This window comes from Bos indicus x Bos taurus, chromosome 14, assembly GCF_003369695.1.
Source record: "Bos indicus x Bos taurus breed Angus x Brahman F1 hybrid chromosome 14, Bos_hybrid_MaternalHap_v2.0, whole genome shotgun sequence".
Taxonomy (NCBI): Eukaryota; Metazoa; Chordata; class Mammalia; order Artiodactyla; family Bovidae; genus Bos; species Bos indicus x Bos taurus.
In genome coordinates, this window is record NC_040089.1 from 78,137,739 (window position 1) to 78,163,054 (window position 25,316).

The following is a 25,316-nucleotide window of genomic DNA, read 5'->3' on the forward strand; positions in this document are numbered from 1 at the left end:
CCCAAAGAGTCGGACACTACTGAGCGACTGATCTGATCTGATATATATAAATGCTCTGGTGGCTCAGACGGTAAAGTGTCTGCCTATAATGCTTATCATGTGGGAGACCCGGGTTTAATCCCTGGGTTGGGAAGATCACCTGGAGAAGGAAATGGCAACCCACTCCAGTATTCTTGCCTGGAAAACCCCATGGATGGTGGAACCTAGTAGGCTACAGTCCATGGGATCGCAAAGAGTCAGACATTACTGAGGTACTTCAGTTTCTATATATAAAATAGATAACTAATAAGACTTACTGTATAGCATATGTACTATATTCAATGCTCTATAATGACATATATGGAAACATAATTTTAAAAGAGCGGATATGTGTATATGTATAACTTTTTTGGACCTCATGGACTGTAGCACGTTAGGCTCCTCTGTCCTCCACTATCTCCTGGAGTATGCTCAAATTTCCATGGAGGTGGTGTTGCTATCTAACCATCTCATTCTATGCAGCCCCCTTCTCCTTTTGCCTTCAATCATTCGCCATCAACTATACTCCAATACATTTTTTAAAATTACAAAAAAATCTCCAAAGATTAGTGGGATCTAGTCATCATTACAACATACTTTATATATTTCCAGGCTTTTAATTTTCCTGGTCCCAAAATAAAGTTATATTGTCATAACGATGTGACTACATTGAATTACAATATTTAGAGCATGCTTTTGGGGAAATAATACTACACTAGATACTTCTTTACAACCAGTCCCTAGGTTAACTCTGATATACGTTAACAATGTGGGCAACTTACTGAGGATTTTGGGCTCTAAGCCACCTGATCCTTTGATGTTCAGATAAACAAGGCAAGATTTACTTAATTGGGCTTAAAGTATATGGGAAATTACTACAACTGTTGATTTAAGTACTGTCAGTGGTAATCTAGGAGAAATAGTATTACTTATGTTGACTCAAAAAAAATAGGCATAACCTAAGAGTTGGGAGTTTTTATTCCGTGGGAATGTTAGGACTTGAGTCTGGGAGGCAGTATCCCAGGTGACTTCAAGAGAGCTGACTCCAAGGAGGTGGGGGAGAAGCCGGGCTATATACAAGTTTGCAGCAAAGGGGCAGGTAATCTGAATATCAAAAGATTCCTGTTAATTCAGAAAACCCAGGTCTCTCAGGTAAAGAGATTTGGTGATCTTCTCTGTATGGGAAGGGGCAAGTGTCTGGGGTTACTGAAATCCTTTCTTTCATATCTGCGTGGGGCCAATTCTGCTTTCTTAATTGCTCACAACTTAATTCCCTGTTTACCATCAGAGACGCCAGGAGTGGTGGACGGCCGCCCCTCAGAGCCCCCAGCTCCTCAGTTGACGTAGCTGATGGCCTCAGAATAGCTGGCTTTATTTCACTTGGACTCAGGAATTTTTATTTGGAAAAGGCTTGTTTATAGGTAGAGAGTAGGGCAGAAACGTTTCATTTCACACTTATGTCTAATGGCTTCCCCAACTAAGTACATTAGATGACTGTTTCCATCAGACAAAAACAACTTATAAGCATCTCTAACCTGATAGATTACTAGTTAACTTAGTAAGTTTCCAATTTCCAAAGCCCCATTTCCATAGACTCAAGAAAATCACAGCAGCAGCCATATCTATGATCTTCATGACACAATTTCTTATATCTTGTTCTTGCGCTGGCTTATTAACTTCTTCCTTAAATATTCAAGTAACCAAGAACATTTTTTAAAGAATTTTAAGTGACTTGTTTTTCTCTCAATTTCAAATAAATTTTTCATGTCCATTCAAATAGCCTCCTCCCTCCAAATCAAGCTTGGGTTCTGGAGAACTGGCACGGTGAATCATCTGAAGATGTTTTATGTCTAAATGGTGAATAAACAAGCAAATCCTAGAAACCTTCACGGAGCATCACTGCTTCAGCCTCTTTGGAAGACTCTGTAGCCATTAATCACATCTGAGTGTACTATCTTTGTTAGAAATGATCATTGGAAAGAGGCTACTTTCACATAAAAAGTTCTCTGAGGACAAATTCAGTGCTGAGAAACATTTTGTGACCACTTTTAAAATCCCAGTGTCCATTTTTCCCTTGCTGCCTTAGCAAAGCCAAAGTGAAAAAGTAAATGAATTTTTCCTTTCACTCCAAATAAAAATAACTGTTTTCTGAATTTTTCTATGTGAATTTCTATTTAATTCTGAACTAATCTCTCATTAATTACTGACACTATAAATTAAGTGGAATTAAATCCTCCAGGGCGTCTGTATCTTTACAGGTGTAGTGTATTTTTGATATTGTATTTAGGTTATGTTTGATATCATATAAAATAAAACACCAAAAATATTATAACCCAAAAGTACAGGTAAAGGTTAAGTTATGACTATACGCTGTTGTCATATAGTTTATTTTAAAATACACTTGAGTTGAAAGACACTGTTCAATTATGGAAGCAAAAAGGTATAAAGTAGCCAGACACCTACATGCACCCAGCAGAGGTGACTTCAAAGTCAAAATTCCCATTGCCTGTGGAGACTATTAAGAAGACAGATACTAGCAATTTAAAGAACAATGTGTGTTTATTTAAGGAAATACATCCAGCTGTTCCTCTAAGCCATTTTCAAGTTCACCGAGGGTCAAAAGAATCATATAATATAAAAATATACTTTCCAATGATAAGCAGCCTAAGGCATGAAACATTGCAAAAATATATGCCACAGTCTCTATAAGGAGTTCAAGGAAATAGATATGGATTTTATCTTTATTTTAAAATACAAATGAAGTTCTAGAGATAATATAGCTTCTATGTAAGAGACCATTAAAACTTTGAATCAACTTGAATACATATATAATGTAGCTCTGTATAAGTAAAGGTGTCTGAAATGCCATAGTCAGAATGAGAGTACAATTCAGTAAATACTGCCAAGAAAATCAATAACTGCAAAAAGGAAAATGAATCAAAAGGTTATGCCAAACAATTTAGGTGTTCTAAAACAAGAAGAGTGTAACGACTCTCAGTGAATTACTCAATCACGGTAAAGCACTTTGCTTTTTTAAGTCCTGAAATCTTTAATCTGTTTGCAGAAAAGATAGCACGCAAAGTAAATTCATTCATATGTGAACATTTCATTGAATATATACCTATGTAAAACTTTTCCTCAGGATATTTTTTTTTTCTGTTTTTATATGACTCAAAGAATAGGGATATTGATCAAACACTATATTTTGCCTTTTTAAAGTTAATTTCTTAGTTTCCTCAGGGGACATATAAGCTTATTCTTTCACTTTAGTCAATAGGTATTTTAATTTAACTTTGGGCATACAATTTCCTAAAGATTAGATATCAAAATTATAAATAACATTTTGAAAGTGCAATAAAAATCAAAAGTGCCATGGATTACTATATTATTGCTTTTATATGTTCAATTATTGTTCTATTACATAAATTACATTAGCCAGAAGTACCAAAATGCTTAAAACAATACTTGGCCTATAGCAAGAATTTAATAAATGTCTAATGTTATTTTTATTGTTTTTGGTGTTATTTTTAATTCATTTACAGAAGTCCTATTTTTCATTTCGATGAAAGCAAAGTTCTAACATTAAAATCATGTAAAACTAGAAATCAAATTTTTTAAATAAACATTTTAAGTTTGGTGGAAGAATGGCAAAAATTTCGATACTGTTCGAAGCCCAGTAGGATGTTTCACTTGCAAAAGAAAGGTCGTCTTAATTAACCTCTGTTGACAAGGCTGAATACACTTTCTTTGGGGAAGGTTAAATTTACTTACCATAAAGAACAACAATGAATACACAGTTTTACCTAATTCTACTCTTTTAGCATATGAAATACTCATCCTTAGCTTAGGGCTTCCCTGGTAGCTCAGTTGGTATAGAACCTGCCTGCCATGCAGGAGACTGGGGTTCGATCCCTGGGTTGGGAAGATCCTCTTGAGAAGGAAATGGCAAACCACTCAAGTGTACTTGCCTGGAAAATCCCATGGACAGAGGAGCCTGGTGGGCTGCAGTCCATGGGGTCACAAAGATTCGGGCATGACTGAGCAACTAACACCTTCATGCTTAGCTAGAAATGTCCTTGACCTTTATAATGTCAGCTTGCGTTGATGTTTTCACTATCTGGCCCCATCTGTTTTGGGCCAACTTCTGTCATAGCTGGTATTTGCATTTAACAATGTGAAACTGCTGTTTTTTTACTTACCAAAAATGACAATTTAAAATGGCTCAACCAAATGCATAGAGTGTCCAAAAAACATAATTATACTAGATTATGGTTTTTAAGAAAGTTGCTTTCCAAGTGGGACAAAGACTACTTCCTATATTTTTCCACTATCCATCAATGCTTTTGAATGGTCATCTTTTCATATAATCATGTAAAACACTCCTGCATTCATGACAATATGTTCAAAAGGTGTGTTGATATCCAGTTTAACAGTAATCTTATTGTGCTAAGAGCCTAGTTGCCACATGTGTATCTTCTGTGCTCAATATATACAAATCTACAGCATAATTTCTAACTATAACAGTCTTTGAGAGAGAAATGCCATTTGTAGAGAACATTTACCTGAACATCTTGAGGCAGAGGCGATGCCATGGGTTTTATGCAGGTCTAGATAAAAATGCAGCACAGATTGTTAGACTAGAGAACCTAAGAGAACAGGTGATATATGAGAGACACATTGTTTTCTGAATGTAGATCAGCTAAAAGAAAATGTACAAATGCTCACAAAGTGACCTTTACTTTTGCAGAGCATTGTTAGATTGAAAAATACATGGAGTAGATTGACAGAGAGAGAAATGAGTAAGTATTCCCAGAGACAGAATCAGTCGCAGGCTGGAGCCTGTAACAGCCAAGCAGATGATTAAGGTATGCAGGGCAGACCAACATGCATTTCCATATAAGGTCAATGTGTATCAAGAGTCTCATCACTCAGCCTTTGTACATCTCCGCTCCCAAACTGGAGACTATGGTCCCATTGAGCATGCTCAGTCAGATCATCCTGATTCTATCCATGCAGACATGATTCCAAGGAGGAATGTACAAGTCACAAATTATCAGTTCATACCAGTCATAGAATTCCTATTAAGAACTTGAGAGAAAAAAAGATTTGAGGAATTTCAGATGTCAAAGCAGAATTCCCAATAAGCATCAATAACAGAAAAATCAAGGATTGAATTTAATAGCGTACTCCAGAGAGTACCGTGATCTTGTGTCTTTCTGCCCAAGCCTTAAGAAGTCTAATAGCAATTCTATCAAACTATAAACTTATTTTTTCTCATAACAAGATTTTTAAAGAAAGTGTTAACATATCAAGAATATAAGGATATTTATAAGAAGATAAATCAGAAAATATTCTTGTTCAAATAATGTCTTTCTGACCTCTGGATGACCACTGTTTGACTGTCATTCAATTAATGATTGGATACCTTGCCTAGTATAAAGTGGAATGAAATTAGAGCATTCTCACAATTGTCATTTTAATCAAAGCATTGCATGAGTCAGTTAAAAGTTAATAAATATACTTCATATCTCAATTTAATTATACATAGAATATACCATTCCATTTAATTCTATGACTTGGTCTACCCAGTCAGTGCTCCCAATGCTTTTTATTTCAAAAATTTTTTTTTTCGAAGTATAATTTATTTACAATGGAGTGTTAGTTTCAGGTATACAGCAAAGTGCTTCAGTTAAATATATATATATATATATATATATATATATATATTCTTTGAGATTAGTTTTGATTATAGGTTATTATAAGATATTGAATATAGTTCCCTGGGCTATACAATAGGCCATGCTGTGCTGTGCTTAGTCATATCCAACTCTTTTTGACCCCATGGACTGTAGCCCACAAGGCTCCTCTGTCCATGGGATTCTCCAGGCAAAACACTGGAGTAGGTTGCCATTCCCTTCTCCAGGGGATCTTCCTGACCCAGGAATCAAACTGGGGCCTCCTGCACTGCAGGCGAATCCTTTACCAGCTGAGCTACCGGGGAAGCCTACAGTGGGCCCCGGCTGTTCATCTGTTTTATATACAGTAGTGTGTATCTGTTAATCTCAGTCTCACGTCTTTTCATTAACTCCACTTATTGCCTCCTCTGTGGCCCTCCAATATCCAAGTACCCTAGGCACCTTGCACATGCCGTTTCTTCCTGAACTATCCAGGAATAGAGCAAACGGCAGAAAAGGAGTTTTGGAAGATGGGGTGGGAAATAGGAGGCTCCCTGGTGGCTCAGGTGGGAAAGAATCCGTCTGCAATGTAGGAGGCCCAGGTCAATCCCTGGGTTGGGAAGCTCCCCTGGAGAAGGGGATGGCCACCCACTCCAGTGTTCTTGCCTGGAAAACCCCATGGACAGAGGAGCCTGGAGGGCTATAGGACGTGACTGAGAGGCTCTCACTTTTCAGTGGGGTAGTCAGGAAAAGCCAATGGGATTAAGGTGACACTGGATCAGACACCCAAGGGAAATGAAGGAGCAAACCCTGCTTCCTGGATGGCAGAGATGCTTTCTATACATGAAGAGGCAAGTGAGGCCTCCCATCAACAGGAAGAGACACACAGACGAGCAAGCACCTGATGAATTTGGGGGTAATGACGTAGCCCGATAAAGGCTAGAATATAGTTTACCAGGAAGGCAGTGAGCTGTGAGTGACAATGACGTCAGTGTCTGTGTTATAAGGTTATGGTTGTGCTTCATCTTCTAGTTCAGCAACTCCCAGTATTTGAGAATATGAAAACACCTTCTGAAACATTGAAACCCGAGATCCCTGTGTATGGTTGTCTTTCTTAAATATAAAATACATGGCATTAAAAGCCCTTAAAAATTCAGTACAGCCTTTTAAATACATTAGTTTTCATTAGAACCAAAAAAATGTGGGCATGTGGGTATATATGTATGTGTATACAATATACATACGCATGTTTTTATCATTATACGGGCAGTGATTGATAATCCGTATGGATACTAGTGTCTCTCACAGTAAAACCACGGTCACATGGACAGGAAGCCCACGAGACAAAGCCACGGCATAGGGGATGAGAATTTACACCTGTCTTTCGGTAGGAAGCTTACATGAGAGGCCTATGTTGTGAAAGACTGAGGATTAGAGAGGAAAGACACCGTGGAAAACATCTCTGCACAGTCTGCTGAAGTTAGAGAAGAAGAAATTGCAACCCACACAGATAACAGGTATCGGCTGAGATTGTGAGCCGAGAACTATAACTAGGATTCAGATTCCTGAAGTGATCTCATCACCTATTTCCATAATACAATGGATAAGATCCCCCAAACATATCATTAGCAATCAATAACCTGTTCCTAGTTAGTAAAACAAAACGCTATACACTTAAAATTCAATGTACACAGGTCTGTCTTCCATGGTACAAGGATTGTAATATTTTTCAAATTCTATATCTAATATCATATGGATCCCACTATAGTTTTTCTCTTAAGTCTCTATTTCAAAAACATATTCATCTTTAAGAATGTATCTCTACATCTCTTCTAAAAACCAAAAATTATTTTCTCAAGGTCATCTGGAATTTCAGCAAAGGAGAATACAGGTGTACCTTATTTTATGCATAATAAAGATTTTTGAAAATTAAACATAAGCCACATACTTCAGTAAACGGATTGATTCAATATGTATAAAAATTCAATATTTAAATGCTAAAAGAAAAATTTATACTGGTGATGATTACCGCCCCACCCTAATTTGTACAAACAGGCTTATATATGTTAAGAGTTCCTTAAAGTGGTTTCTACCTGCTTGGCTCTCACAAAATACATCTCTGACACAGGGAAATGTTTTTAATACCACTTGAAAAATCCTGTATCTAATTAAAAGTCCTCATGCAGTTATGCACAGGTAAGATCTGCCATCTGAATGAACACTGAAGCAGTTTCCTTTTCTAAAACAATTGCTCCATTTTGAGGGAGCAAGGAAAGGGAGACTCTTCCCTCTCTCTCCTCCTTTTCTACCGGGAATTATAAATAACCAATCTAGACATGATTAAGGAGTGGGTTTCACAGTCCCCCATGGATTTCTAAGGACTTGGTGCAGTGTATACTTGAAAATGTCTTTTCCAGGATTTTCACTCTCCTGCTTCTTTTCAAACCCCTGGCATAATCTTCTGCACTTTCCTGTTTCTCCTCTTGGAGCTTCTAAAAGAAAGTTGCATTATTTTTACTAAAGGACATTATATTAGATTGCTGGGGAATGAGGACATTAGAAACTTTACTTATGTAATGTTCCAATTCAAAAAAAAATCATAAGAACACTTTCTTTCCCACATTGGAATTTGATAAGTGTGCAATTATTGCTTTAATTGGATTACAATTGCCTCTAGGTTAGTTTATGTTCTTCACATGATCAAAAACACATAAAAGACATGATTTAAAATGGAAATGCACTGTATTTTGGTGATAGGATAATTCAGATATTTTCAGATAGCAAATAATTGCATTACATTCCACTTTGGCAAGTGTTATTAGTATAAGAAACAACTTCATTTAAGGATTCTATTTGCTTTTATTGCTAAGCTTCCTATATACTTTCTTATATTCTTGCTCTCCAATATTTTATATGGTTAGAATATAGAAAGTTAATTCAATGTAATACAGCTAACTGATACAATTAAACATAAGTAACACATTAGTTTTTTTTTTTTAAACTAAACCATTCAGTACATCCTACTCTTCTAACTTGTCTCATGTAATTCACAATTTCTTCCTGCTGCTTAATCGCAGACTTCAGCAAGCACATTTTAGGAGGAGAGATTCAGTATGATTTTTCTGTGAATCTTTTATTTGTCATGGGCATTAAGGCAACGATTACTCACATGGAAAGAAATGAGGGGGTGTAGAAAAGATACAGGAGTAAAGGTGCAAGATGGTTTTCAAGTACATGCACAATTTAGATTCATTCTTGTGGGAGGGAATCACAAGGGAATTAATCAGCAATATATTTGTAGATTTTGCACCAATCACTTCTATAAGAAAAAAAGTAGCAAATTATTGCCTGTTGTTTCTCAATCACAAGAAAGAAATAGTATCAAAAGGCAATCAGCCATAGAAAATCAGACTGGAAGTCCTATCCCTCAGAGCCTTCTGTGCTGCGTAAAACTTTGAGCAAGAGAAATGTCAGTGCTCATACCTTAAATTAAAAATGAGCAAAAAAAAAAAATCACTCAAAAAGATCACGTCTATCATAGTTTGGTCTTTTGATGGAGTGATTAATGTTAATAGTATTCCTATATTTTAAAATACTTGATAACGTAAAGGTATCATAGGGATCATGAAAAGTGCCGACTTGGGCTGTAGAACAAGTTGTAGTCACCTGTCTAAGATGGCAAATAGAGTCAGTGACAGGGCACAGTGGGCTCACCACGGTGATAATTACTTCAGGCAACGCAGGAGAGCAAGGCATCCAGAGTTGGGCTCCCTGGAGACAGATGTGCCTGGAGAGCTTTCCATGACAGGCATGTTGCTTTACCATAAAACACAGCTTTACTGTAGGACTTCTGATTTTTAGCCGCATCCTAAAGGCTTTCAGTCCCATAATCATCTTTGTTCTGGACTTTAGGCCAGGGTGATGGTGCTGCTCTTTTCCCGTCAGAATCAGCCCCTTTAGGTTAGATTACAGATGACTCCTTTTAACCCTTGGAAACGGTGCCTGTAGTGAATTATGTTACAAACATGCTCTGGACCAAGAAGTTTGGCAATGAAGATCCTGTTACATATTCAGCTTGCCATTCACAATTAATTCTCTCCCCTCCATTCAGAACTGTTTTGTTTCCCCTGAGAGTTATGACTGAAACTGAATGAATAAATGGACGTTTTTTTTTTTTTTTTTTAAGGAGGGAGAGAGAGAGAGAGAAAGAGGGAGAGAGAACTGTCCAGTTACCATGCCTGTATGAAGGATGCTGAGCTAGACTGAAATTGCATTTGATCTGTTTCTCTGTTGATTTTGTAAACCTTTCCAAAGGTTTCCATAGTAACAAGTGAATCAGTCCGATTCCCCCCAACATCTTTCAAGCATGTAACAGGGATAAAGATGAAGGTTAGGGTGAAAAAAGCTACAATATCTTTTCTACTCCCAGGATATATCTGAAGTCATGATTAGTCTTTTAAGAAATCGAGTATGTTTCTCCCACCACAGCCATATGAAAAAGTTGGTTCTGAATTTACTTACATCTCTGATGTCTGCGTTTGCTCCTGTACATGGTCATTCTGAAAAAAAAATCCGACTTTCTAAGAAGTAATTGCTTTGACCACGGAGACAAAGAGATGGGTTGTGCTCCTGCTTTGCAGTAAGACTGTTGCTCACTGACAGAAGGTAACCAGCAGTCACACAGGGAAAGCCAGGGTAATACCATTCTCATAAAATTACAGGGGAGACGCTACAGCCTGTAACTACTCTCTCTAATGCAAATCTTCTAGAGCAAACTGTAGTTCCTTCACCTCCCCCAACCGGTATCAGTTAAGTTCTCTAATAAAATCTCTGCTGCTAAAGTGCTGTGCTCGAAGCAGTGTTGGATTAAGAAAGGATTCATATATTTAGCAAGAATAGTAAACCTCAAAAATCTAAATGTGAAATATAAGAACCTCTGTTTGATATTCACAGAAATTAAAAACCATCCTGCGGGTTCCCATGTTTTTCAGCCACTCTGGAATATTTAGATTTGCCTTTTACTCTGAAACGACTAAGTTCTTTCCCTCTCTGAGCTCCCACAGCACTTTGTGGGTTCAATAATTAAAGCCATTATCACTTTTAGTTTTGTCTAATTCTCCAACCAGACCGTTTCTCGGGCAAAGCAGGAATTGCATGTTTCCACGTTATACCCTAAGGCCTAGTGCAGACCACACACCATGGCCTCAGGTTTGGGGAGTGCCTTACTCTGGGCTCCACGCTTGGTCCCCTCCAGAAAGAAGCCTGCCATGAAGCTCCCTCCTGCCCTCACCCTGCCACCTCGGGTGAGTCCGCAAACCTCTATTTTCACAGCATGCTTTCACAGTGTCTTGGGCACATCCTTATCTGAACAGCGTCATCTCGACTGAGGAAGCTTTGTCTCTGTATGTGTGGCTCTCTCCCCTCTGACAGCTGTGCCTGGCGCCCAGCTGAAGCCCAGGGCCTACCCCCCTCTCAACTCCTGCACAGGAATGTCTGACTTCAAACCGCCTTCACATGCTCGTTGGGGTGTCTGCAATGCAGTTTTTACTTAAAATACAGAAGAATTTACACTAGTAAAGACTTTCTGTGTGCTATGACTCGACTATGCAGAAACCTTCATCTTCCAGCCAAAACCAGGAAACAACTTCAACGGACAAAATTCTTTTTTAGTGTTATCGAACTCAAGCTGCCTATTAATAGGAGGAGGGATCACTCCCACAACTCTCCACAATAGAAGGACTCTTTCAGTGTCATTAATACTTTGTATGTAAGTAATTGCTACAGTTTGTACTCCCAGATACCAAGGACAGCATTTTAAGTTTTTAGAGGAATTCTTCTCTAGTTCCCTTGATTTCAGACTAAGAAACTGCACTATTTAGTAAGACTCCGTCAAAGACCACGGTGGGTATTTCTTAACAATAATTTCTTAACAATACTGATACACAGTCAGTATCTGTATTTATCTACATAAAATGTGAGACCCTAGGAGGATTTGCCTCGGGTTTTCCATAATAGTGAGATAAAAATATTTCAAAAAGAAGGCCTTTTCTGACTGACATATAACCCACCTTATGGTCCACAGCCTTACTTGCTTAATTTTTCTCCGTAGCACTTGTGACCACCCGACACGATCTTTATTCACTTGCTTATTTCCCTCCTGTCTGTCTCTGTCTATGGAACATAAGCTTCCAGAAGATGGAGCTTTCTTCTCTACAGAGATGCATCACCAGACAGTATATCAGTGCTGGTCATAAAGTAGGCTCTTGGTAAACATTTGCTGAATAAATGACTTTTATGAGCAAACTTAAATTACAAAAACAGTATGATCACAGATTATTTTTTGATAAATTAGTACAATAGCCAATTTCATACTTATTGACTAGAATTACTTTTTTACTTAATGCAAGTACTTGTCATTTCACATCTATCTTTTGGTCTCAGATTGGTCTGAAGAAATTCACTGATTTAGATGAAATTGTTTATATACCGAGATGTGTGTGTGTGTGTGTGTGTGTGTGTGTGTGTGTGTTGTGTGTTCGTCACTCAATCATGTCTGACTCTTTAAGACCCTATGGACTGTATTCCACCAGGCTCCTCTGTCCATGGGATTCTCCGGGCAAGAACACTGGAGTGGGTTGCCATTCCCTTCTCCGTGGGATCTTCCTGACCCAGGGATTGAACCTGCGTCTCCTGCATCACAGGCATATTCTTTACAATCTGGGCCACCAGGGAAGAGATGTGAAGATATATTTTTAAAAGTATTTTAAAATAAGCAAAGTCACAACCAACAAGCAATTGGTTGTCCTTTATTAAACCAATAAGTTCTCCTTTATAAAAATTGCTCATTCCATAAGACCAATGAACATAAAACCTATCATCATGAAACAAAATTAAAACAGGGTTTGTCTGAGATTTATGGTGTATATATTTTTGATATGAAATACCATGTCATTACTGATTATTAGGCAGAAATAGTCTAGTTACATAATGGCACAAATGCTATTAATTTTAATAATATTTCATTGTACAATCAAATCTGTAGTTTTTCTTTATGTCATTTTAAATTCATTATCTATAATTAACATCCACCTGAACACTCTTTTCAAGGCTCATGTAGCAATGTAATTAACTTCATTCACATATGCAACAATCCTTTCATTCACCTACACAATAATTAACTTCATTCACATATGCATCACACACACAAGAATCCTTCATCCAGCCTCATTCATCATCACACGTGCACACAGATACATGTTAAAGCAAACATCCTGACTCATGATTGTCAATATTTGACACCTCTTGTACCAAAGTTGACTTTCTTAGGTTCTACATAGGGTTTTTCATCCCATCAAGTCCTTTCTACATTACTTTTCTCACCTCAGGGTATATGGAGCATCTACTCCTAAATCTTATATCTGGGGCCAGTGGCTTAAATCCTGTTTTAAAGCACAAAACGTGGATCTCAGATATACATGATTAGGTAAGGCCACACTGATGAGTCCCACGATGCAATCCAGGTAGGAAGACAAGAAAGAGAAGGAGCAGGGGCTGGGGAGAAGAGGCACTTCACTAAAAGCAGAACCAGAACCTGGAAACTTTCAGCCAGGAGAATGGAGCAGAAGGATGCAGACACAATGGGACAATAGACCATTAAAGAGAGGACCTGTGTGGGCGTATCCCTCTTTTTTCCCACCCTCTTTAAAAATCCAGATTGAATAGAGGTGTTTTGACTTCAAAATCAGCTTTATACCTATCATGGACAGAGGTCAAAGCTCACTTGCTTTATAAAATATCTTCCCGCCTACTCTCCTGCAATATGATTTCCTTTCACGGGATCAATCTTTTTACTTTGTAGTTAAACATAAATTCAATGAATGTTGATTAATGAGGAAGGATGAGTTCCCGTCTAAAATCAAATGATTATATCAACAGTTTTCCTTTGTGGATGGTAGGAATCAATTTGAAATAAAAGTACCTGGCAAAGAGAAGGATATATCTTTTAACAGCGAGTGAATAACACATACTGAAAGGAAAGGAAGAGAAAGAAAGAGAAAGAGGAAAAGAGGAGGGAAGAAGCAAGCCTCTGTGTGGGTGAGTCTGTGCGTGTCTGTGTGTGTGTATGAGTCTGTGTGTCTGTGTGTGTGTGTCTCTGTGTGTGTCTGTGTGTGTGTCTTTGTGTGTGTGTCTCTGTGTGTGTGTGTGAATGAAAGAGAGAACTACTGTGTGCTGTGTGTGGAGCACTAGGCTAGTGATGTACTGTGTCACTAATCTTCACTAGACTCCTGTTCCCTCGGTATCTTTAACTCTGATTTAGAAATAAGTAGGCACTGGCACCCCACTCCAGTACTCTTGCCTGGAAAATCCCACGGATGGAGGAGCCTGGAAGGCTGCAGTCCATGGGATCGCTAAGAGTCGGACACGACTGAGCAACTTCACTTTCGCTTTTCACTTTCATGCACTGGAGAAGGAAATGGCAACCCACTCCAGCGTTCTTGCCTGGAGAATCCCAGGGACGGGACAGCCTGGTGGGCTGCCGCCTCTGGGGTCACACAGAGTCGGACACGATTGAAGCGACTTAGCAGCAGCAGCAGCAGACTTTAACCAAACGAGGACAAGGACAGGTAACATTCAGGGACACTGCATGACTCACACAGTCGTGCTGAGAACATGTAACCAAGAACTAAACCTAAATGATTTTAGGACTGAATGAGGGGGTGCTGCACGGGGCAGTGGCTGGAGACGACTTACTAAAAGGGCCACCATAATGTCAGAGGTAATGTCCTGAAATCAACAAAATGACCTTTGCTGGAGCCCGTCACAGGGAGTGAACACTGTGTGGTCTAATAAGAGCTAACACTCACTTAGGGAGTTCACATCAGGTGCTAGGCTCTTTCCCACAAGTTTTATATGCCTTACTCCATGCATCCTGAAAACAGTTCTATGATGGACTTATTATCATTGTTATCATCATCTTCACATTATTTATTATTACCGTCATCATCATTTTACATTTCAGTACAGTAAGGCTGAGCGCAAAAGCGTTCCAACTGAAGTCTCCCAGAGAGCAAGAGGCCGTGCCCTGCTTTGAAGTGGCTGGTATATCTCCAGAGCCGGTTCACTAGAACACGCAGTATGAGGCTAAAGGGACACTTTCAGTAGCTAGTTAGGCGGTGGTGGATGAGGACTCACAAGGGACGTGTTTCCATAACGACGAGCGGTGTCACACTACGCTCTAAGCCGGGTGGCTGTAATGAACTGCAGTTCTGGCTTCTGGCAGGGACAGCCACGTTCAGATGCACAGCAGACCACTCGGACAGGACAAGTCTGCTCATCTCTGCGGCAGTCGTGGCTCCCCTTTGTCAGACGGGCATCTCCCCACCTCTTCTCCCCAGGCCCAGTCTTCACCCTTTCCTCCAAATAAAACACCAGAAGGACATTTAAAGAATATAAAGAGTATCGAATTATTAGAATGCCCAGCGTTCTAACATCTTTATCTGGTTTTCTGGATAAAACTTTTAAGAATTTTACCAGGACATCACATGCAGCCCAAATAGAAACATTTCATTTGAATTGCATGACACTTATATTTCAGATAAATACTTGTATTACTGACAAAGGTCCATCTAGTCAAAGTTATGGTTTTTCCAGTGGTCATGTTTGGATGTGAGAGGTGGACCATAAAGAAAGCTGAGCACAGAAGAATTGACGCTTTTGAACTGTGGTGTTGGAGAAGACTCTTGAGAGTGCCTTGGACTGCAAGGAGATCCAACCAGTCCATCCTAAAGGAAATCAGTCCTGGGTGTTCACTGGAAGGATTGATTGTTGGAGCTGAAAGTCCAATACTTTGACCACCTGATGCGAAGAACTGACTCATTGGAAAAGACCCTGATGCTGGGAAAGATTGAAGGCGGGAGGAGAAGGGGATGACAGAGGATGAGATGGTTGGATGGCATCACCAACTCAATGGAAATGAATTTGACCAAGGCCCAGGAGTTGGTGATGGACAGGGAGGCCTGGTGTGCTGCAGTCCATGGGGTCGCCAAGAGTCAGACATGACTGAGCGACTGAACTGAACTATATTTCAGAGTATTATTAGGATAATAAAATGTTGAAACTGAAAAAGTGTAATGAAGTTATGCTGCCAAAATCCCTCATTTATAGATATCTGGTCCATCACAGACAGCTCTGTGGTGAAGGATGGAAAATGGAAGGTGGCTGTGAGGATGACCTCAAGCCTTGAGATGCCAGTACTTCCATCAGTGACTTCAGCCAGTCCCTCAGAGTGAGCCCACAGCTCCCCACTCTGAACGCAATGGTTCTGAAACTACATCCTTAAGTGATGTATGTGATAGCTCAGCTCTCCTTTGGTCTGTTTTCCTCCAGATTGGACAGAGAGCTAAGCTCTCTCCTACAACCTTCTTATCCCTCAGTAGCTGGTGTTCAGACATGGGCATTCTCGGTCCTTCCCCAGCCACCAGGCCAGCTGGCCCCATGGGAGCTCTGCTGCCTTTCCTCTCAGAAACTCTGTTTTCTTTTTTAAAATTTATGTTACTGGGGAATATTTGATTTATAATGTGATAGTTTCTGCTGTAGAGCAGTGATTCAGTTATACATATATTCTGTTTCACACTCTTTCCCATCACGGCTTTTACAGGATATTGAAGAGAGTTCCCTGTGCTATGCAGTAGGGTTTTGTTATCTGTTGATTTTATACATAAGACTTTGCACGGGCTGATCTCAAACGCCCAATCCAACCCTCCCTCTCAAATCCTCCTTGGCAACCACGAATCACTTCCCTAGATCTGTGAGTCTGTTTCTGTTTCATGGGTAAGTTCAGTTACGTTATATTTTAGTTTCCATGAAAGCTATTTTCTTTACTGAACCATCTCCTTGCTAGTGCAGTGCCTATACATTTTTGACAGAAGTCCTTTCCTCAGGTTCTTTCAGGGATAGCATCCAATAATTTTCTTCCCCAGCACAATCACCAATCCCTCTTTTTAACAGTTTAAGAAAATCTATCTGCATTTTCTGTACATGTCTACACTAAATGATTTTCTGTCTTGCCTAATACCTCTGAAACTGTACCCATGGCTATTTGTCCAGAGTCAAGTGCTCTCATGTAAGTGGATAATTTGAAAATAGTTATTAATTAAAATACTGAGTGGCTAGCATATAAAAAAAATCTTTTCATTTTACCTAGCACCTCATATTACTAATATATTTGTCATTGTTCTTTTTAAATCAGAAGAAACATAAAACTTCTTAATGTTTGATGCAATTTTGGTTCAAATGAAGGAAAAACTTTCCTGAATGATACTTCTTCATACTTGACCGTTGTTGAAAGTGAAACAATGAACAAACAACTCAGTTTTGTGTTCCTCATTTTGGTTCATTAAACATTGTTAGGTAGCTGGAAAAGACTTTTCAAAGATTTTTGTAAACTATAATTGGATTTTATTATTAAGTCTTCATTTATTTCTTTGGACTTCCTCCAATTTCTTATGCTCTGATATCAGACAAGTCTTTGAAATCATTAATTTTTTGAAACATTTAATACTTAGGAGTATTAAATACAGTTAAAATATGTCTCCTTTATAACTCACATTAGAAATGACTTTATTTTTACTGCATCTCTTGAGTGGTAATTGTTTTTGAACATTTTCACATTTGCTTGCTACTCTTTCTTTGTGTGGTTTCCATTGCATATTATCTCAGTTTTCACCTTTCCTTTTAGCTGAAATTTGATTATTCAGACTTAGTTCTATCTTCATTGACTTATTTGCCCATTTTTATTTGGGTACATTTGCATCATCTCAAGGATAATGACATTCTATCTTTTTAATCACATACTTTTGTTGTTGTTCAGCCACTCAGTCATGTCCAACTTATTGCAACCCCATGGACTGCAGCACACCAGGCTTCCCTGTCCTTTAATGACTCCCAGAGTTTGCTCAAACTCATGTCCACTGAGTTGATGATACCATTCAACCATGTGGATGGGGCCAAATACCGAATGGTTACTAAAAAACAAACAAACAAACAAAAATGTTTAAAGAAGACTAAAACATATATTTCTGCTTTATTGACTATGCCAAAGCCTTTGATTGTGTGGATCACAATAAATTGTGGAAAATTCTGAAAGAGATGGGAATACCAGACCACCTGAACGGCCTCTTGAGAAATCTGTATGCAGGTCAGGAAGCAACAGTTAGAACTGGACATGGAACAACAGACTGGTTCCAAATAGGAAAAGGAATATGTCAAGGCTGTATATTGTCACCCTGCTTATTTAACTTATATGCAGAGTACATCATGAGAAATGCTGGACTGGAAGAAACACAAGCTGGAATCAAGATTGCCGGGAGAAATATCAATAACCTCAGATATGCAGATGATACCACCCCTATGGCAGAAAGTGAAGAGGAACTAAAAAGCCTCTTGATGAAGGTGAAAGAGGAGAGTGAAAAAGTTGGCTTAAAGCTCAACATTCAGAAAATGAAGATCATGGCGTCTGGTTCCATCACTTCATGGGAAATAGATGGGGAAACAGTGTCAGACTTTATTTTTTTGGGCTCCAAAACCACTGCAGATGGTGACTGCAGGCATCAAATTAAAAGACGCTTACTGCATATTCAAAAGCAGAGACATTATTTTGCCAACAAAGGTCCATCTAGTCAAGGCTATGGTTTTTCCAGTGGTCATGTATGGATGTGAGAGTTGGACTGTGAAGAAAGCTGAGCACTGAAGAATTGATGCTTTTGAACTGTTGATGAGGACTCTTGAGAGTCCCTTGGACTGCAAGGAGATCCAACCTGTCTATTCTAAAGGAGATTAGTCCTGGGTGTTCTTTGGAAGGAATGATGCTAAAGCTGAAACTCCAATACTTTGGCCACCTCATGCGAAGAGTTGACTCTTTGGAAAAGACTCTGATGCTGGGAGGGATTGGGGGCAGGAGGAGAAGGGGACGACAGAGGATGAGATGGCTGGATGGCATCACTGACTCGATGGACGTGAGTTTGGGTGAACTCCGGGAGTTGGTGATGGACAGGGAGGCCTGGTGTGCTGCAATTCATGGAATCGCAAAGTGTCAGACACAACTGAGCGACTGAACTGAACTGAAAACATATATTTAAATAAACCTTGACTTTCTCAGAATATGAAGTGAATTATTTATATCTGTGTAAATAGTTTACCTCACTTCAACATATCTTAATAAATGCTGTTAACAAATTACCCAAGAAAGATGGAATAATCTTGCTGCTGCTGCTGCTACTGCGTCTAATAATCCTAGACCTAAATAAACCATCTCTTTGAGATCATAGGTGCTTCCCTGATGGCTCAGTGGGTAAAGAATCTGCTGCAATGCAGGAGACTCAGGAGATGTGGGTTTGATCCCTGGGTCAGGAAAATGCCCCGGAGAAGAAAATGGCAACCCACTCCAGCATTTTGCCTGAAAAAAATCCCATGGACAAAGGAGCCTGGCGGGCTACAGTCTATGGGGTTGCAAAGAGTTGGACACAACTGAGCGACTAACACTTTCACTTTCACTTTGAGATCTTAGCCACATAAAAGGTACTATCCTATGACAAGTTACCTCGCAGACATGGGAACATAGTAATATAATTCACTGGAGGTGGGCATGATGTGGGAGAATTGCTGTGCCATGTTCCTGGGAGGTGTTTTATTTATGAAAAACACGTGCTCAGTGGTTCCCTGTTCTGTCTCAGAAACACCATATCCACTGGGTCCTAAGATGGAGGGACACTAAGGCAGCTTTACAAGGCACAGTGATGAGAAAGCATCATGTCTCTCAAGTCATAATGGTTTCTGTGATTATGAAAATGATGCACAGAATTTCACATATACTCTACTATCTCTCTATACTTTCTATCTCTTTATCCACCTACCTATCTTAAAAACCAGTTGTGAGTTGTAGAACTACCTAGCAGAAGAGCTTCCGGGGTGCTTGGAGTATGTCATACTCCAGTGGCTGGAATGGAACTGGAGAGGATGCTTTAAAAGGCGGAGAAGATGCAGGCCAGAGTGGTGACCACCACGCGGCACTCAGGTCAGCGGAAGACAAGACGAAGTAAGCTCCACAGAGAAATGAAGTGCGAGAAGTCCTGTTGCCCCAACTATGGATTTCTCAGGGCCCTGCCTTCCTCTTTTTCTGGCTGATTCTTTCTCTGTTAGCTCCTTTCATCAAACATCTGGTCTTGTGTTTCTTGTCTATCATTTTTCCTTCTTGCTGTCTCTTGTCTCTATAAAACTATACTTCATTGTAAAGACGTATAGTGGAGTAAACTGAGGTTAATTACCTCGAATTCTTATTGGTATTAGGCAAGGAAGAAGCACATGATGACAAAGAAGGCTGACCCATGAGATTTATCACTTTACTGTTTGATTCATTGTATTGACTGCTTTAAACAGCATACCATATTATGGTTAGGACCAAATACTACAATTTCACATCGCCATCTCTAGAGTCCACCAATATTAGTTTCATAACATAAGCAATGTAAATACACATGAGATAGTTCAATTAAGAACTGTTCACTAACTATAAAAAATTGAATGGAATCATATAAACAATTATTAAGTGCTTACTTTGTTTCAGAACACAATTCAGCATTTTATTTCAATTTGCATTGCTGGGCTTATGGCTATTATTTTATAAAATACCCTTATGCTACTTTATCTAACCTTAAAACAGCTGTGTGAGGATGGAGTTGTCACCACATTTTACAGCTAAGGGAATGGAGGTTCAGGGGTCAAGTTCACAGAGCTGGCAAGAAGTAGAGCTGGAATTTGAACCCAAGTTGTGGCTGCAAAAGTCATGCCAATCCATGATACTGCTGCCTTACACACTGAACAAGCAAATGTTAGACAATAAAAGCAAACTCAGAAAACAGCAGATAACAGAAAACACTGTCTAGGATTTTACTTCTGTTTGAATTGCTAGGGGTTACTGCAATTGTTTCAGAAAATGAACCTGATTTTAATGTGTGATACAATGGGAAAATAAATTTGATATATAGAATTTCAGTATAGAATTCATGCTGATACTCACCCATCCTAGTTACTCCAAATAAAGGATTCTAGAGATGCATATATGAGAATTCTGAAGATATTCATATAATGGCAGTATAGGAGCTAACCAATACATATGATATATTTGTATTAACCTAACGTCTAGTGCTGGGAGGACCAACCACCTGTCCAAGGAGCCATGCACAGGCGCAGGAGGGCCTAGAGGAGCTATCCCATGTGGAAGGTCAGGAAGGGTGGTGGTGAGGAGATGCCCCTTGTCCAAGGTAAGGAGCAATGGCTGCGCCTTGCTGGAGCAGCCGTGAAGAGATACCCCACACCCAAGGTAAGAGAAACCCAAGTAAGACGGTAGGTGTTGCAAGAGGGCATCAGAGGGCAAACACACTGAAACCATACTCACAGAAAACTAGTCTATCTAATCACACTAGGACCACAGCCTTGTCTAACTTAATGAAACTAAGCCATGTCCGTGGGACAACCCAAGATGGGCGGGTCATGGTGGAGAGATCTGACAGAATGTGGTCCACTGAAGAAGGGAATGGCAAACCACTTCAGTATTCTTGCCTTGAGAACCCCATGAACAGTATGAAAAGGCAAAATGATAGGATACTGAAAGAGGAACTCCCCAGGTCACTAGGTGCCCAATATGCTACTGGCGATCAGTGGAGAAATAACTCCAGAAAGAATGAAGGGATGGAGCCAAAGCAAAAACAATACCCAGCTGTGGATGCGGCTGGTGATAGAAGCAAGGTCTGATGCTGTAAAGAGCAATATTGCACAGGAACCTGGAATGTCAGGTCCATGAATCAAGGCAAATTGGAAGTGGTCAAACAAGAGATGGCAAGAGTGAATGTCGACATTCTAGGAATCAGCAAACTGAAATGGACTGGAATGGGTGAATTTAACTCAGATGACCATTATATCTACTACCGTGGGCAGGAATCCCTCAGAAGAAATGGAGTAGCCATCATGGTCAACAAAAGAGTCTGAAATGCAGTACTTGGATGCAATCTCAAAAACGACAGAATGATCTCTGTTCATTTCCAAGGCAAACCATTCAATATCACAGTAATCCAAGTCTATGCCCCAACCAGTAATGCTGAAGAAGCTGAAGTTGAACGGTTCTATGAAGACCTACAAGACCTTTTAGAACTAACACCCAAAAAAGATATCCGTTTCATTATAGGGGACTGGAATGCAAAAGTAGGAAGTCAAGAAACACCTGGAGTAACAGGCAAATTTGGCCTTGGAATACGGAATGAAGCAGGGCAAAGACTAATAGAGTTTTGCCAAGAAAATGCACTGGTCATAGCAAACACCCTCTTCCAACAACACAAGAGAAGACTCTACACATGGACATCACCAGATGGTCAACACCGAAATCAGACTGATTATGTTCTTTGCAGCCAAAGATGGAGAAGCTCTATACAATCAACAAAAACAAGACCGGGAGCTGACTGTGGCTCAGATCATGAACTCCTTATTGCCAAATTCAGACTTAAATTGAAGAAAGTAGGGAAAACCACTAGGTATGATTTAGGTCATTCAGGTATGACCTAAAACAAATCCCTTATGATTATACAGTGGAAGTGAGAAGTAGATTTAAGGGCCTAGATCTGATAGATAGAGTGCCTGATGAACTATGGAATGAGGTTCATGACATTGTACAGGAGACAGGGATCAAGACCATCCCCATGGAAAAGAAATGCAAAAAAGCAAAATGGCTGTCTGGGGAGGCCTTACAAATAGCTGTGAAAAGAAGAGAAGCGAAAAGCAAAGGAGAAAAGGAAAAATATAAGCATCTGAATGCAGAGTTCCAAAGAATAGCAAGAAGAGATAAGAAAGACTTCTTCAGCGATCAATGCAAAGAAATAGAGGAAAACAACAGAATGGGAAAGACTAGAGATCTCTTCAAGAAAATCAGAGATACCAAAGGAACATTTCATGCAAAGATGGGCTCGATAAAGGACAGAAATGGTATGGACCTAACAGAAGCAGAAGATATTAAGAAGAGGCAATAATACACAGAAGTACTGTACAAAAAAGATCTTCACGACCCAGATAATCACGATGGTGTGATCACTGACCTAGAGCCAGACATCCTGGAATGTGAAGTCAAGTGGGCCTTAGAAAGCATCACTACAAACAAAGCTATTGGAGGTGATGAAATTCCAGTTGAGCTATTCCAAATCCTGAAAGATGATGCTGTGAAAGTGCTGCACTCAATATGCCAACAAATTTGGAGAACTCAGCAGTGGCCACAGGACTGGAAAAGGTCAGTTTTCATTCCAATCCCAAAGAAAGGCAATGCCAAAGAATGCTCAAACTACCGCACAATTGCACTCATCTCACACGCTAGTAAAGTAATGCTCACAATTCTCCAAGCCAGGCTTCAGCAATATGTGAACCGTGAACTTCCAGATGTTCAAGCTGGTTTTAGAAAAGGCAGAGGAACCAGAAATCAAATTGCCAACATTCGCTGGATCATGGAAAAAGCAAGAGAGTTCAGAAAAACATCTATTTCTGCTTTATTGACTATGCCAAAGCCTTTGACTGTGTGGATCACAATAAACTGTGGAAAATTCTGAAAGAGATGGGAATACCAGACCACCTGACCTGCCTCTTGAGAAATCTGTATGCAGGTCAGGAAGCAACAGTTAGAACTGGACATGGAACAACAGACTGGTTCCAAATAGGAAAAGGAGTTCGTCAAGGCTGTATATTGTCACCCTGTTTATTTAACTTATATGCAGAGTACATCATGAGAAACGCTGGACTGGAAGAAGCACAAGCTGGAATCAAGATTGCTGGGAGAAATATCAATAACCTCAGATATGCAGATGACACCACCCTTATGGCAGAAAGTGAAGAGGAACTCAAAAGCCTCTTGATGCAAGTGAAAGTGGAGAATGAAAAAGTTGGCTTAAAGTTCAACATTCAGAAAATGAAGATCATGGTATCCAGTCCCATCACTTCATGGGAAATAGATGGGGAAACAGTGGAAACAGTGTCAGACTTATTTTGGGGGACTCAAAAATCACTGCAGATGGTGACTGCAGCCATGAAATTAAAAGACGCTTACCCCTTGGAAGGAAAGCTATGACCAACCTAGATAGCATATTGAAAAGCAGAGACATTACTTTGCCAACAAAGGTCCGTCTAGTCAAGGCTATGGTTTTTCCTGTGGTCATATATGGATGTGAGAGTTGGACTGTGAAGAAAGCTGAGTGCCAAAGAATTGATGCTTTTGAACTGTGGTGTTGGAGAAGATTCTTGAAAGTCCCTTGGACTGCAAGGAGATCCAACCAGTCCATTCTGAAGGAGATCTGCCCTGGGATTTCTTAGGAGGGATGCTAAAGCTGAAACTCCAGTACTTTGGCCACATCATGCGAAGAGTTGACTCATTGGAAAAGACTCTGATGCTGGGAGGGATTGGGGGCAGGAGGAGAAGGGGACGACAGAGGATGAGATGGCTGGATGGTATCACTGACTCGATGGATGTGAGTCTCAGTGAACTCCAGGAGTTAGTGATGGACAGGGAGGCCTGGCGTGCTGCAATTATTGGAGTCACAAAGAGCTGGACACAACTGAGCGACTGATCTGATCTGATCTGATCTAGTACCAGAGAAGGCAATGGCACCCCTCTCCAGTTCTCTTGCCTGGAGAATCCCATGGTGGAGGATCCTGGTAGGATGCAGTCCATGGGGTCTCTAGGAGTCGGACATGACTGAGCGACTTCACTTTCACTTTTCAGTTTCACGCACTGGAGAAGGAAATGGCAACCCACTCCAGTGTTCTTGCCTGGAGAATCCCAGGACTGGGGAGTCTGGTGGGCTGCCGTCTATGGGGTCACACAGAGTCGGACACGACTGCAGCGACTTAGCAGCAGCAGCAGCAGCAGCAGCAGCAAGGTCTAGTACAGGGGCTTCCTGGGTGGCACTAGTGATAAAGAATCTGCCTGCCAATGCAGGGGATGCAAGAGGCCCAAGTTTGATCTGTGGGTCAGGAAGGTCCCCTGGAGTAGGAAATGGCAACCTGTTCAAGTATTCTGTCCTGGGAAAGGGGTCGCAAAGATTTGGACACGAATGATCATGAATGCATGAAATCCTACTATGGACTTTTAAAATATTCTTCAGGAAAATGAATTAAGCAATTCAGAATGACCCAGAAAAAGTTTTCAACTAAAAATGGATAAAATTAGGTCAAAAAGTTAAGTATGCATACACACAAAATATTGAAAATATTAGGCTAGACATTACAATAATTTTCATTGTTTAAAATATAATATTTTAAATAGGCAAAGAAACTAGGTATGTGATTATGGACTTTTAAAACGTATTAGCAAAAACAAATTTCTATTTATGGATCACATTCAGCACATTTCGGTTTCTAACGATAATATCAAAATTGTTACTTCAAAATGTCTAAGCATTTCCAATGTAAAATGTGCATAAAGTATCTTAAGTATATACTAATAGAATTCATTTCAGCCTGTCTATAAAGCAGTATACACAGCAGTCCTGTTCTCCTAATTTCTTTCCTGTTCATATTTAGTTATAATTATCACATTGA

The 25,316-nt window shown here is 39.7% G+C and overlaps 1 protein-coding gene across 8 annotated transcripts in view; it reads right to left on the minus strand.

Moving 5' to 3' along the window:
* Positions 1-25,316, minus strand: part of RALYL (RALY RNA binding protein like) — an 818,932-nt gene that overhangs the window by 234,381 nt on the left and 559,235 nt on the right. Inside the window, exon 1 of one of the 8 annotated variants that reach the window (XM_027561651.1) lies at positions 10,215-10,455. The exons of 6 other annotated variants lie outside the window; for them this stretch is intronic. In XM_027561651.1, coding sequence (XP_027417452.1) covers positions 10,215-10,404 — 190 coding nt within the window. In that variant the 5' untranslated portion in view covers positions 10,405-10,455. Of the gene's footprint in view, positions 1-10,214; positions 10,456-25,316 lie in introns of those variants that run through there. One more of the 8 variants, XM_027561652.1, reaches the window with a different exon arrangement.